The 14,951-nt window shown below is 54.0% G+C and overlaps 1 protein-coding gene across 1 annotated transcript in view; it reads right to left on the reverse strand.

Annotated features, from left to right (window-relative positions):
- PPARGC1B (PPARG coactivator 1 beta) overlaps nt 1-14,951 on the reverse strand; it is a 111,155-nt gene that overhangs the window by 8,611 nt on the left and 87,593 nt on the right. The window contains exons 4-10 of the mRNA XM_087429582.1: nt 14,457-14,573; nt 11,782-12,916; nt 10,815-10,851; nt 10,149-10,213; nt 8,179-8,968; nt 5,139-5,214; nt 2,930-3,051 (exon numbers count right to left, since the gene is read on the reverse strand). Coding sequence (XP_087285708.1) covers nt 2,930-3,051; nt 5,139-5,214; nt 8,179-8,968; nt 10,149-10,213; nt 10,815-10,851; nt 11,782-12,916; nt 14,457-14,573 — 2,342 coding nt within the window. The remainder of the gene's footprint in view (nt 1-2,929; nt 3,052-5,138; nt 5,215-8,178; nt 8,969-10,148; nt 10,214-10,814; nt 10,852-11,781; nt 12,917-14,456; nt 14,574-14,951) is intronic.

The raw sequence follows: 14,951 nt of genomic DNA on the forward strand, positions 1-14,951 counted from the left end.
CCGGCCCAGCTTGGTCGACAATGTCAGACCACCCATTACTAGATGAGGAGCAGAAAGCCACAATGATTCGGTAACCGTGGTGCATGACCCCCCAGAAAAATGATGACAACCACTGGGCTGACCTATGCAATGTCACAATAACAAGAGCAGGTAAGTTACTGAATGTTTGCCAGGTGCTGCCAGCACGCACTGCCTCACACACTCTTCAGACGACCCTGTGTGGGTGCTGCTATCTCCACCTCAGGGATCAGGAGACAGGCTCTGTGGAGTTCAGAATTTGCCCAAAGGCAAGTGGCAGAGCAGGGATTCAAACTCAGGCCTCCTGCGCTGAAGCCAATGCTCTCCCCACCCCATGTCTCCCTCATGATTCCCACTTTCCTGGATTTGCCATGCCTATGCCCCCATCCTACCACTCCCGTATCCTTCTCTTCCTCTGCTGCTAACTTGGCCTTCACCTTCCATAATATCGCTGGCATTTTGTACACACCTCATCCTTCATGGTGGACGTCTGTTATGACCACCTGCTCAGCATCCACTCCCCTTCCTCTGCCAACACTACCACGTGCTCAGCCAGGCTCAGGGTGCCAGGGTAAGTCACATGATGGTGGCCCTCCCTGGCCACAGTGATTTGTTCAAGGATGAGCTTGTCACCCAAAGCTGAACCCCAAAGAATCCATCCCAGGTCTTTGCTGGAACCTTGAGGGAGACTCCTGATTCTCCTGGTAGGAGATGAGCTCAGAGCTGTAGGCGGCCACTTTGCCACCATAAGGGAAGCATGCCTAAAAAGGATGTCAAGGCAAGGGGGACTTAAAGTCAGTTCTACCCTTCGACTCTTCAGTTCCATGAACAATGAGAGAAAGAATCCTGACTGATACATCCGTCTGCTACGTAGGCTCCTCAAGGGCAGAGACAATGTGGCGTTCCCCTAGGGCTCAGGACAGGCTTACCAACAGTAGGTGCCTAACAAACACTCAACTGAACCACATTTCCGGACACCTCTCTGCACCAGGCCAAAGTGGGAACACTTCTGCCTCTTTAAATGTCTGAGACTTGTGTGTATTTTTTAAATCTTAACACATTACCCTTCTCTTTAGAGATTCATTTGCTTGCTTTGTTTCTGCACGTTATCTTCACTTCATATCTTGAAGACTGCACAGAACTTAAAACAGTTCCATTTGTGTAACGACTCTTTTTTTAAAAGAGTTTATTGTGGTAAAAACACAGAACATAAAATTTACCATCTTTACTATTTTTAAGCGTACAGTTCAGTAGTGTTAAATATATTCACATTGTTGTGCAACAGATCTCCAGAACCTTCTCATCTTGCAAAACTGAAACTGTCCCCATTAGAGAACAACTCCACCCTACCCCTCTCCCCAGGCCCTGGTAACCGCCATTCTACTTTCTGTTTCTATGAATTTGACTACTTTAAATACCTCATGTGAGTGGAATCACACAGTATTTGTCTTTTTGTGACTGGCTTAGTTCACCTAACATAATGTCCTCAAGGTTCATCCATGTTGTAGCATGTGACAGATTTCCTTCCTTTTTAAGGTTGAATAATATTCCATCATATGCATATACCATATTTTCTTTACCCATTCATCTGTTGATGGACACTTGGGTTGTTTCCACCTCTTGGCTATTGTGAAAAATGGTGCTATGAACACGGGTATGCAAACATCTCTTGCAGATCTTGCTTTCAAGTCTTTTGAGTATATATCCAGGAGTGGGATTGCTGGACTATATGATAATTCTATGTTTAATTTTTTTGTGTGTGAGGATGATCAGCCCTGAGCTAACATCTGATGCCAACCTTCCTCTTTTTGCTGAGGAAGACTGGCCCTGGGCTAACATCCGTGCCCATCTTCCTCCACTTTATATGGGGCACCGCCACAGCATGGCCTGACAAGCAGTGCATTGGTGCGCGCCCGGGGTTCCAAACCTGCAAACCCCGGGCCGCCGCAGCGGAGCACGTGCACTCAACCGCTATGCCAGTGAGCCGGCCCCCTATGTTTAATTTTTTGAGGAACCTCCATACTGTTTTCCATACTGGCTGCACCAATTTACATTCCGACCAACAGTGCACAAGAATTCCAATTTCTCCACATCCTCGTGAACACTTGTTATTTTCTGTAGCCACCCTAATAGATGTGAGGTGTGTGACTATTCTTACGCAGAAACTATTTTCTCATTGAAGCTTTTAAAAATTATTATTAAATTAATATTTTAAAACTTTAATAATTTATAATAATAACAAGTATAATGGGAGATACTTTAGAATTATTTCAAAACTGACAAAGTTTTGACATCTAATTGGTGCATTTATATGCAACCTATTCTTGTAGATTCCCTGACAGATTAAACACTGCTTTCCCAGGTGAGCGAGGAAAAACCAGAGGTGCCTAGAACGGAAGGCCACGACTGGCTGCTGCAGAGGAATGGAGGGAGGTGAGCAGAGAGGGGCTTGTAGCTCAGCGAGGTCCCAATGCAAGTGTGCCTTCAAGTCCCGGGGGCTGTTTGTTGCCCTACACAAGCTCCAGGGTGAAGAACCTAAAGCAGACACGTGGGCTGCAGAATTGACTCTGCCACTAACTAGCTGCTCAGTTAACTTGTCTGACCTCCTCCATAAAGGAGAGCAATAGAAGGAATAAGATGCATATGTCACAAGAGTGTTGGAAAATTTAAGCAAGAGAATGCATGGAAATTGCCTGGCATTCAGCAAACCACCAGCATGTGTTTGCTGCTATTCCTGGGCTGTACAATCATTATTGGTCCTTTTTCTGGGCCTGGCTCTCCAGGTCTATGCTGTGGATTTTGTCAAATTCGTTCCAAAAATCTCCTCGGGCATCTTCTGTGTGGCCAGCTCTGGCTCAGGACCTCTGCCCCTCCCCTCTCTCCACCTCTGCAATAGCGTGACTTGACTCACCTCTTGCTTCTCGTCAGCACCTGGCACTCTACAATCTCACCAAACACTTCGAAGCGCCTCTTCAGCTCACGGGAGCTCATGTCGCTGGAGAGATTTCGAATGTACACCACGCGGCCTTCGCCCTGCTCAAGAAGAGGGACAGAGAGGGACCCGGTCATTGCCTCGGTTTCCTGGGGCCCGGGGGTGGCGGGCTCCCATGGAGTCCCAGTGCCCAGTCCATGGCTCCTGGCTGAGTAGGTGACACCAGCTGGGGCTGGAGTCAGAGAGAGGACAATGGGAGTCACTATCTCAGAGGACCTGCCTTGTTGGAAGAGGGGGCCTGCTGAGTGTCAGATGGGGCAGTGGCCCCCAAAGGAAGCAACTGCTTACTTGAAGGAAATAGCAGCGACTAGGCGGGGAAAGGAGAGGGATTCATCACCGTTAACATAACTGCATACTCAGTAGCGTCTGTATTTGAGTCTGAGACTTCTTTTTGGTAGTGGGGGAGGTGTTGGGGTAGAAAGGCAAGTTGCTGAGGGAGGTAACGGGCAAGCATTGGGAGCCAGGTTGTTTGGGAGTCAGAGTGGGCTGGGAGGAAGGCAATGGGATGGGGTGGGGGGTATAGAGCTACTGGAGTCACCATCATCTTTGGTTTTGCCAGAACAGTGTGTAGACACTGTGACCATGAGGTCATCTTCAGGCAATCTCAGTGCCATGCCCAGGGCCCCTAGAAACCTAGCAGAGGGAAGGGGTGGGGGAAAGACGGTTGGAACCTCCCCTCCTCTCCTCTCCAGTCTGTGATGGGATCCAGTTAAAGCCACTGCCATTGGAAGAGAGGCTTTGACCTGCTACAGAAACGAGCCGGGCGTTCCTGGAAACTTGAGCTCCCAGGGGCAAAACTGACAGGTTCTGGCTGGACAGGCTTTCTCTGGGAACAAGTAAAGGCTAGTGATTCTGGGGCCATCTCATTCTCATAGCACAGATGGTGGGGAAGACAGCACAGGCCTGGGGTCCACAGCAGTCATGGGGACTGAGCATCCCACCCTAGGATCCCCCCAGGTTCAGCTCAATGTAGAAATCCCCTCCCCCAGCCTCCTCGAAGCTCCCAGAATTCACAGTGCCTCTTCCTGCCTCTGCTCCATTGTTCTCCCCAAATCTTTACTTGGTTGGCTCCATTCCCAGGTCCTTGAACCTGTCCCTCCCAGACCACCATGTAAATACATCCTCCCCAACAGTCAAAACACGACTGTTTATTTCAAACGTTTCAGTCGTGACGTGATTAACTTCCCAGCACTCTCTCAATCTGTAATTACAGCGTTTATTCCTTGTTTATGAGTCTGCTGTCTTTCCCTTCTGCCCCAACCATGGGAGTGGGGACCTCATACGTCTGGTTCATGGTTGTTGTCCAGGGCCTAGGACACTGCCAGGCATGTCACAACTGCTGAATGGTCGCATGGATTCCAAGAAGACACTCAGGCGCAGCCTGTGGTTTTAGGTACCTGCTTGCCGACAGCTGTGTACCTCTGGGGTGTGCATACCCCATGTGTCCTACCACCCCCGTCCCAAAGCACCCATCACAGGGGAAAGCAATCAAGTGACAGTCTGTCTGTCTTTCTGTACTTCCACCTTACTTTCCCTTCCCTCCTTTCTAGTGACATGGAGGGGCTGGCTCCAGCCCCCACTGCAGCTTCCTGACAAGTTTTCCCTGTGGGGTGCTTTGGCCTGGGCCTGTGGACTAAGTCTGGGGGGCAATTAGGGAGGCAGGTGGGGAGCAAGGGACAGGCTCTCTCGGTCCCTTAGCCCTGACCAAACTGGGGGACCCTCAGGAAGCTCAAGGGCCAACTCCCTTGTGTACAGATGAGTAAACTGAGGCTCAGGGTAGCTGGGGGACCTGCCCAAGGTCACACAGAAGGTGATGGCAGGGTGGTTGGTGAGCTGGTGGTCCTGGCGCTGCTCCCCCTACCACAGCCTGCCCTCTTGGCCTCGCCAAGCCCCCTGATGCTGAGCCTTCCACCACCACCACCTGCAGGCCTCACAGCCAGTCCCTTGGCCGCACTCCACCCTGGATGCCCTTTGGCGACCCTTGAGCTTTTTTAAACGAGAGAAATACGATTCTCTTCTGCAGGCCACAGACGGCCTCAAAGGACTTCAGGTCTACAGAGCTCTGGCACTTCCTGACGCCCCTGCTCATCCCCACTCGCTCTGGGCTCCCGGGCCCCAGATCACTTACAATGGCCTTTTCCCGCCGCTTCCTGGCGTGCCGGACGCTTGGCGTTCCGTCTGAACACGGCCCTCTGCTCTCACATCTGTTAGTGAACAAGCAAAGCAGAGGCACTCACTCTCGGGAGGGACCACGCGGGGCGGGGGCTGGAGTGGCTCCAGGAGGCAAGGGAGGCTCCTTTAGGGCTCATTCACAAGGGCAGAACTCGTTGACCTCCCTCCTGCAGAAGCCCAGCTTTCCCCTGGGCTGTGACAGCCCAGGGCTGTGTGTGGGTCTGAATACTTGGACACATGCCTTCTGCCAGCTTCTGGGACTAGATTGCAGAGACCCACCGCATTGCTCATCATAACCCCCTGTACCTTGCCTTTCTATGCCTTCAGGAGTAGAAAGGCCCTTTCACTTCATTATCGTATTTGATCTGATGAAAGAAAACCAACCCTATGAGGTCTTGTTTCCCCATTTTCCAGATGAAAACCCCGAGGCTCAGGTTCAACATGGGATTTGTCTAAAGCTAGACAGAGGGGAAGCCAGAGCTAGAAGGAGGTCTGCTGACCCTAGACCCTCTGCTCTCTAGTGGTTGGTGCCTGGCCAAGAAGCAACCCCTGCCATCATAGCCCCCATGTCCAGTCCAGCTACTGGGTTAGCCTGTCTGGATGCACAACCCGAGGAGAATCCTGGGTGCCGCACGCCTGTGCCTTCCTGCCTGTCTGCACACTGCCCTCTCCTCCTCCAGCCGGGCTGCTGGAGTGGAAGAAGCATGGCGTGTGGGGTGTGGGTGAGTCCCACTTGGCCACATACTGTCTGTGCCCTTGGGAATACAGCTCAGAGGATCAGAGTGTGAGATCTTGAGTCTGACAGCCTGCATTGGAACCCTGGCTCTACCACTGCCCTGCTGGGTGACCTGGGGCCAGTTACTTAACCCCTCTCAGCTTCAGTTCTTCTTCTGTCAAATAGGGAGAATCAATTGCATCTGCCTCCTCGGCCATTTGTGAGGATCAAATCAGAAAATGCACGGAAATGCTCAGCCTAGGAACTTCAATAATTGCTTGCTATGTTTTTCTCTTGAATCTCTTTGAGCCTCAGCTTCCTCATCTATAAAATGGGGATAAGAGGCAGACACGCCCTATAAGGGCGTCTGTAGAGCTCAAATAGGGTAAGAGGAGGGGATGTGACTTGCAAACGTAAGTGCTACACAATAATAGTACTAGCCTCCATTTGCAATGGAATTGGCAGTTGCCCCACCAGAAGAGCTGAGAGTGGCTGGAAGGTACTGTAGGGTCTGGGGTTTGTGTTGTTAAACCAGCTCAAAACCCTTCCTGTTGCCCGACATTTGGTAGCGGAAGCACAGGTGAAGAAGTGTGAGTCTGGACAAGGCTGATGACCAGTTTACCATGCGTCGAGCCCCGCCAGGCAGCTGAACAGGACCCAAGTTGACCAATTAACTTTCTCCAGTGGGCAGAGAAAGCCAGCCCTGAACCTGGCCCAAAAGCCAGAAGAGGAAAAGGAGAACCTATGGGGGTTTCTAAAGAGGGTCCCAACTCTTTGCAGTAAGTGCATGCCCACGCCCACACGCCTGCGCTGGCCAGGAGGAGAAGGAGGCCAGCCTGGCGGATGTGTCTCAACAAAAAGAGAACCTTAGTCTCAACAGGAAGAGAACCTTAGTAGCTTCTGAGCGAACGTTGCAGAAGAAACTGCCTAAGGTGGACACTGAGTTATTTAGCACAATGACCTGCAGGGAAAGGAGGATGGAGGCGGGAAGAGGGCTCAGAGAGGTCTGATGGAAGCCGGCTCTGACTCATCGTCCTGCCTTATTATATAGAAGGAAGGGCTTTTAGAGAAAACGCTGGGGAACTCGCTTTTGAGTCACAGACAGTTCAGGACTTAATATTAGGGTCTGGGGCACCCATAAACCCCTGAAATTGAATGCCCAGATAGATGTCTTTGCACATTTTAATGGGTACAGGAGCCTTTGCCCTAATCAGCTTTTCAAACAGTTAAGAGGTGCTGGTGTAAATATGTAAATATAAAGCTGAATTTGTATAAGAAAAGCTATCTTTCTATTACCTGAATTCTGGTTCTCAGAGTATGGCACTCTGGTGATATCATCACCACCCGGGAACTGGTTGGAAATACAATTCTCCACCCCCACCCCCACCCCACCCAGACCTACAGATTCAGACCCTCAGCAGGTGGGGCCCAGCCATCTGCTGGTAACAGGCCCTCCAGGTGACTCTGAGGCACTGTGCTGGACCCAGGAGCACCATCTAGTGGTCACCTGGGTGCATCTTAGGCATAGGGTTTGGGACCTGCACAGACCCTCCTCAGGCCTCCCCCAGAAGAGTCAGGTCCTGCTGTGATCCGGCAGAGAAGCAACCCATCTCCACCAAAACACACCAAACCTCCATTCTTTCTGCCCTGCTCACCGATGACTTCTGGACCTGCTCCTTCTTGCAGTCCGGCTCAGTGAGCCAAGACGGTATGAGCACACAGGCTCATGACACAACATCCCTGTGCAAAGGTAAAGGAGCTCCCTGGGGATGGCTGACCACTGGAAGCCCCACTGCCACTCAGCAGGACCGAGAAATGGGAATAAACCTTATCACTGCTTTAAATCCAGGTATTTTTCAGAGCCCAGATTAGAATTACGCTAATCTTTCTTTTACATGTAAATGCCACATAGGTTATTAACTGTGTGGGTAAACATACGTTTACACAAAAGCCTATCCATTTTACAAATATCAAAGCAGAAAACACAGATGAACAAGGGGCACGTTCATCTAGACATACGGCCACAAATGGCCAGGAAGTGAGTTTTCTTTCTCCCCCGAGGCCAGGAGATTTGGGCCACTCCTGACATCACACAGCAGGCTTCTCTTGCCTCCAGGACTTGCCCAGATCCCCCCCAAGAAGACCACCTCCAGGGCCTCTGACCGGACACAGGCCACACAGGGAGACACAGTCCCAGTTTCAGAGCTCCTCTTTCCCCTGTCAGCCTGGGATCTGGGGTCCCCAGCTGCCCACCATCCCTCCTGAGGCCACCCATCCATACCTGAAGGTCCTTCGGGTGGCTGGTGACCGGGAGCGGCAGGATGAGGAGCCGGAGCTGGAGCGGCTGCGGGAACAGAGCTGCCGACTGGCCTTGCCCGGTGGGCTCTGGTAGGGGCAGTGGTCAGAGCGAGGGGGGCTGACCCCTGAGTCCTCTTCTTCATCGTCCTCCTCCTCCTCTTCCAGGAGGAAGCTGCTCTCGCCACTGCTGCTGCTGCTGTCCTCAAAGACGGTGTCGTATTCGGGGCTCTTGCATGAGGCCAGGTCTTCGTCCTCCAGGGCCGTCTCCAGGAGCCCGAAGTGCTTGGTGAGGCTGGCGCGGATCTCGTGGTCTCTCAACAGCACACTGTTCTTAGGGGAGGCACCGGCATCACCGCTTCTGTCTTCCTCCCTGCCGGAGGCCTGCGCCTCAGCCTGCGGGGCACCTTGCTGGGGCCAGTCCTTAAGGTGCACCCCAGACAGCTCCCAGGACCTCAGCACCTTCCTCTGCAGGGCGCCCTCTGGCTTGAGCACCTGGCAGTAGTCGTGGTCTCCAAAGGAACAGGAGAAGGGGCGCTTCTGACCAGCCTGGGAGGCTGGCTGGGCTGTGGCATGCCGTAGGTGGGATAGGAGCTCACTCCGCTCTGGGTGCTTCTTTGGCAGCTTGTGGGCAGCCCCTGTGGCGGCCCCAAGCTGCAGGCCCTCGGGGGAGGGGAGGCTGGGAGCTATGTCTTTGCCTGGGCTGTGCTTGATGTCCGGCTTGAAGGGGTCCTCTTCTGTGGGCTTGTATGGAGGCGTGGTGGGAGGAGTGAGTCCTACCCAAGCAAGAGGAGAAACATGAGGTGGAGACAGATCGCTCCTCCAAAGGACAGTGAGACCCTAGTTTGAGATGGCAAAGAAGTAGCATATGTGCCCCCACTCCCTCAACCCAGTGGATGGCAGACATCACTAATCGATCACTGCACTGCTGGCTGAGCCTGGATGTGGCCTCAGACTCCTTCTCACACCGTCCATCTTCAATTCTTCAGAGCTGGCATGTGATGAAATCCACTTACCAACCCTTTGGTAGCCTGGCAATTAGCTGAAGCCTCCAGATCATCCAAGATATCTCTTCCTGTTCCACATCCAGTCATTGAACAAGCCCTCCCACTGTTCCTCCCTGCCTCTGATGTCTCCCGGGGGTGGAGAGGGGGCAGGCACCACGGGTAAAACCTCCCACCTGGATTTGACCACCATAGTGCCCTTCATGCTCCTGCATCTGACCCTGGCCTCATCCTCCCCCATGCAGCAGAGGGAACTTGCTAAATGCCCGAGATCTCTCCCTCTCTGGGACTCCTGAAGCCTACAGGATCCAGATCAAACCCTCAGCCTGGCATTCCTCTGGGCCTTTCGTGATTGCTGTCTCCTGACCCCCCAGTTCTGCCACGTCCCCACACCAGGTGACCAGTCTTCTCAGATGCACCTGGACCTTCACTCTTCCATGCCTTTGCTCCTGCCGATTCTGCTGCCAGGGACACCCTTCCCTTCTCTGTCTCTCCAACTTCTACTCACCCTGCAAACCCAGCTCACGTGGCCCTGCTGTGGGTGCCCTGCGAATCTTCCCAGGCCACACTCCCGCCCTGCCCGCCCTTCCTCGGTGCTGCCAAAGCTCTTGCACATACTGGAACTAGTGCGTATGGAACAGTACTCGTCATGGTGTGAGTCTGCCTCCTACTTGAGGCTGCGGGCTCCTTCAGGGGAAGACGTGTATCTCTTTCTTTTCACATCAGCTCACGTGCCCGTTGTCAGCAGCTGAGTGGCTGAGCCGGGCCTGACTCTCCTCCTTATACACCCTCATTGTGTATCTCAAGACCCGGTGCAGCCTGGGCAGTGGAGGCGGGGAGGGCTCAATGGGGCACCCCTCGCTGCCCGAGGGGCTGCTCAGTGTGGGGACTCGTTGCCAGGGGTCTTGCCAGCTCCACCAAGGACACCTCACCAGCCGAGCCCCCGGCTCACCTGCTGTGCCACAGAGCTCCACCGTCAGGGTCTGCTCAAAGCTCTTCTTGCCAAAAGGAGGATCACTGGCGGGGGCAGGGAGGACAGAAAGAGAGGCCCGTCAGCAGTAGGCTCCAGCTCCCCGAGCACGCAAGGAGGGCAAAGGGACACTGTGACAGATGCCGGTCCTGCTGCCCACGGAAGTGAGGCCTGGGGAGAATTTGCTGGGGACCCCCTGTCCTGGCTGCTGGAAGAATTCAAAGCTGCATAGCTGTTCTAGGAGATGTAAGAAAGATTTGCTGGAGGGTGGAGAGAGGACATGCATCGTCAACCTCCTTATTTTACAGATGGAGCGCCTGAGGCCCAGAGAGGGGAAGAGACTTGCCCAAAGCCACACAGCATTATCAGCTTTTTCCCTGTGGAGAAATGAACTCTTTCCCAGGTCCTGGAAAGGACAGCTTATGAAATGGCCTGAGGCCTTGATTTCCCATCTCTCTCCAAGGCCTGCAGAGACCAGATTTTAAAAACAAACTCCCTTGTAAGGGAGCTTAGCTCCTGAGGGCCCCACATGGCAGTCAGGGCAGGGGTGTGGGCTCAGGGCCTGACGAACCACCCAGCCCCTCCGATGTACACACCCCACAGGACAAAGTCTCCTGGAATAATAAACCAATAATTCCAAAAATTTACCTTTGTGACAAGGCCAGCATGAGGCACCTGGGAGAGTCTGAAAAGAAGACAAAAAAGGAAAAAATAAGATTCCTCAACACGGCATCACTAACAGATGTTTCCCTCTGTAGGAGACCCTAAACTTCAGTGGTATCAAGCACAGCTCCCTTCAGGCATGTGACCCAAAAGCCCCTGCCATTTTTAGGTGAGGGCAGGAACAACTCGAATCCACCTTCATTCCCGGGGTCTCAGCAACATTAACGGCTGGCGGAGCGATTCAATTTTGCAGACAGAGCAGATGGGTACGAGGGCGACCCCTTCTGGCCAGTTGGTGTAGCACAGTGGTGCAGACCTCCAGCTCCCAAGGCCAGAGCTGTGGGCTCTGCCACAGATGGATGATACAGGATACCCAGCTGAACTGATCACTAGGTATCTCTGTGCCTCCGTTTCTGTATTAAAATGGGGATTATAACAGTACCTACCATACAGGCTTCCTGTGAGGGCTAATCTGTGTTAAGTCTTAGACCACGGCTGGCCCAGTAAACAAAATAGATAACTGTTGTTGTTACTATCACCACTATTGTCACCACTTAAAACTCAACTTCACTGTGGAGCCGAATTTATAGACTCACACCTTCCTTTCATCACTCAGAAAGTCTTCCCTAGAGCACCTTTCACAATTTGCAGTTATCCGCCTTTCTTATTCACTTTTTGATTGCCTATCTCCCACCCTGAAACACAAGCCCCGTGAAGGCAGGCAGCTGGCTCCTTGTTCGTTAAGTGGCGCCTGGCCCCTGCATGATGAAAAACTCAGAGATGTCTGGGTGATTCCTGAAGATCTGCCCAACTGGCCCATTGTACAGAAAGGGATGGTGAGAGCCAGAGAGGGGAAGGGACTTGCCCAACACAGGGCTCCTGGCTCCCAGCGCAGTGGGGTATGCACACCCCATCCCTGCCCCCTCTCTTGCAGACCACCGACTCCAACTACCTCTGGAAGAGAGCCGCGGGCAGCTGGGGTCCTCATCCGTGTCCCCACACCCACTCTCACAGGGGCTCTCCAGAGCTGTGATCTGGGGTCCCCGTAGGAGCTGCTGGTCTTGGCCACTGTCCTCGTCCGTGGGGCTGCCCAGCTCCCCCTCCATGTCATAGGCCCCAGGAGCCAAGCGCAACGAGGGCAGAGCTCCTTGGGGCTCCGCCGGGACCCGCGACTCAGACTCATCGGTGAACGTCAGCCAGGGGCCCAGCTCGGGGTTCAGTCTCCTGGAACGCCGCACGGGGCACACCGAGCTCTCCAGCTTCCTCCCCAGCTTGGTCCACGGCAGGCCTCGGCCTGGCCTTTTCCGGCCCCACTCCTCTTCCTCTTTTTCTTCTTCCTCCTCCTCCTCCTCCCCTTCCTCCTCCTCTTCCTCCTCCCGCTGCAGCCTGGCAGACCGGCTGACGTGCCCTTTCACCTCCAGGCGCAGGGGGCGCAGGCTGGGTCTGGGCCCGGTGCTCTTGGGCGAAGCTGCGACCCTCACCTCCTCCACGGGGGACTGGTGGCCAGGGGAGGCCTGGCCATCTTTGGGCCGGGGCCGGGGCGTGAGGGAGGCGTAGACAGGCGTGGCCAGGCGGTAGGGTTTGCTGACATCACAGAGGACATCCTGAGCCAGAAGTTCCCTCAGGATGGAGAACTCAGCCCATGTGGCTTTGGAAGGGTGCTGGGACCGGGGCCGGGGTCTGATCTGCTTTGAGGGGCTGCTGCAGGGCTGGGGGGCTGGCTCTGGGGCCTGTGGGGGCAGCTTCCTCGGGGGGAGACAGTAGGTGTGCATGTAGCGAATGAGCTGCACCATGGCCTGCATGTCCTCCTGGGAGACCTGGCCGCCGGGGCCTGCCCTGCCCGGCGCTGGGGAGTCCCGGGGGGAGGCTGGAGCTGCCTGGGGGCTCGGGTAGTCCTCACCCGGCTCCTCATCCTCCTTGGCAGGGAGCCGGGGGCTCAGGGTGGGTGGCGGCTGCAGGCCCCTATCTGGGGAGCGTGCTTTAGCCTGGGGGCAGGTCGGCATGGAGGTGAGGTGCTTATGCAGTTCTGTACAACTCCGGCTCTGAGACTGCGTCGTGGGGACCTTCTTGTCTTGGGTGCTGTCCATCTAGAGAGGGAAAGAGGCCAGAGTGAGGAGTGAGGCCCACGCTGCTCCTGCCCTCTGCCCCACCCCTGCAGCCACTGGCAGGGCCCAGCGTGTCTTACCCGGATCACTGGAATTGCCAGGTTTCATCCACTTTATCCCCAGCTGCCAGCACAGAGCCTGGCACCTGGCAGTGCTCAGGTGATGGAACAAAGGAATGACCAGTGTCCTAACAGGCCATCCAGCCACGGATTTCACCCCCTCCAGATTCACTGCCAAAGCCCTGCCCTGCCCATCCTGCTCCCCTGCACTACAGCCTTCAGCAATTGCGCCAGTAAGTACATTAGTGGTTGCCTGGGGCTGGGCGTGGGCACAGGGCTTAACTGTAAACGGGGGCAAGGGGATCTTTCTGGGATGATGGATATGTTCTAAAACTGGATTGCGGTCATGGCTGCATGACTCTGTGAATTTACTAAAAATCATTGATTGTACTTCTAACACAGATGCCTTTTAGGATATGTAAGTGGCACCTCCCTAAAGCTGTCAAAAAAAAAAAAGAATAGAAAAATTCAGTAGCTTCCCAGTGCCCATAGGATAAAGGGGAGGCCCCCTGGCCAGGTATTTGGGGCTGTCTGCAATCTGGCCCCGGCTAACATCTCTCTTCAGCCTTATCTGCCCCGACTTGTCCACGCGGGGGCTTTCCTCCCAGTGCAATGGTCTCTTTGCTGGGGCTGGAATGGCTGTCAGGTGGGTCTCACTTCCCTGGGGTGCTTCCTGGCTTCCCAGAGGACAGGGAGCTGGCTCACAAAGGAGCTTAGCTGCTGCCCGCTGACAGAATGGAACACGAGGGGTGGACCTTTGTTTTGAGAGGTCAGCCAGGACAAGCAGGGAGGGGGCACAGGGGCAGGGGCCAACCCGAGGGGAGCCCAGGCAGGGGAGAGGCTCCTACACTGAGCCACTCTCTGAGACGATGCCATCCTGATTCTGCCTCGAGGGTGTGGGATGGTATGCAACAGTCCCCTGCAGGAGTGTCCAGGGACAAAACGGGAAGGGTTGATGCAGGCTTTGAGTAACAGGAACACTGGGAAATCACCTATTAAGCCTCTCCTGGAAGTCTCAGAAGATGGAGCCCAAGGAGGAAAAGGGACTTGCTTCACCCCTGGGTGTACGTGATAGAGCTCTCAACTCTCCAATGGCTTCCCCCAAAAGAAACCCAAGCTCCCTGCTGTGGTCTCCTCAACGGGTGAGGATCTTATGGTTCACTCTATCACCCTATGAATGAGCCCCTGAAGGCAGCCACATCTTCCCCGTCCCTGCTCTCACCCATAGTCTAACACAGTGCCTGCAACATGGAAGTGTGTGAGAAAGTCCAGGGCTCCTTCTAGAACCCCAAACTGGCCCTGGTCTCAAGAAGTGTCCAGCACACCAGCTACAAGGCATTGTGAGGAGCAAGGAGGGTCACTGGAAGTGGACTGAATTTGATCCTCCCTAGCAAGAGCTGAAGTTTGCAGCCCCAGAGGCCACCTGGGGGTCCGGGTGGGTTTTGGGGCATGTGCAGAAATACCTTGACACACAGCCTCTGACTTCTAGACCTGAGGCCTGTCTGGCGCCAGGCAGACCCTTCTTTCTGGGTGTCGGAGTTTGACGTCGGGGAGGATGTGGCGAGGAGGAGCTTCTGTAGCTGCAGGAGAAGCAGAGAGGAGAGGAGCTGGGGCTGAGCCACAGCCAGAAGACATAGAGAAGAGCATGACAGGGAGAGGCCAAGACCCAGAGCTAGACCCTCGGGACTGACCACACCCTGACCCCGGGTCATCACAGGGCCGTGGCATTTAACAACCTAGAATGTGTTCCATATGTGAAGTATAGAAGCAGATTGTCTAACAATCCCAAACACACACAAGTATCCCAATAAAATGTAAATCCTTCTCAGAGTTAATAACCCAAGAAGAATATGTACGACTTTGAGAAACCCAAACAGATCTCGAGTAATGTCTGCCCATTCTACTGTTAAAATATGATGTAGACACTTTATGGGGGCACTCTGTATATACTTGGAGTA

The sequence above is a fragment of the Ceratotherium simum genome, chromosome 4, assembly GCF_057802395.1.
Source record: "Ceratotherium simum simum isolate JZ-2026a chromosome 4, ASM5780239v1, whole genome shotgun sequence".
Lineage (NCBI taxonomy): Eukaryota > Metazoa > Chordata > Mammalia > Perissodactyla > Rhinocerotidae > Ceratotherium > Ceratotherium simum.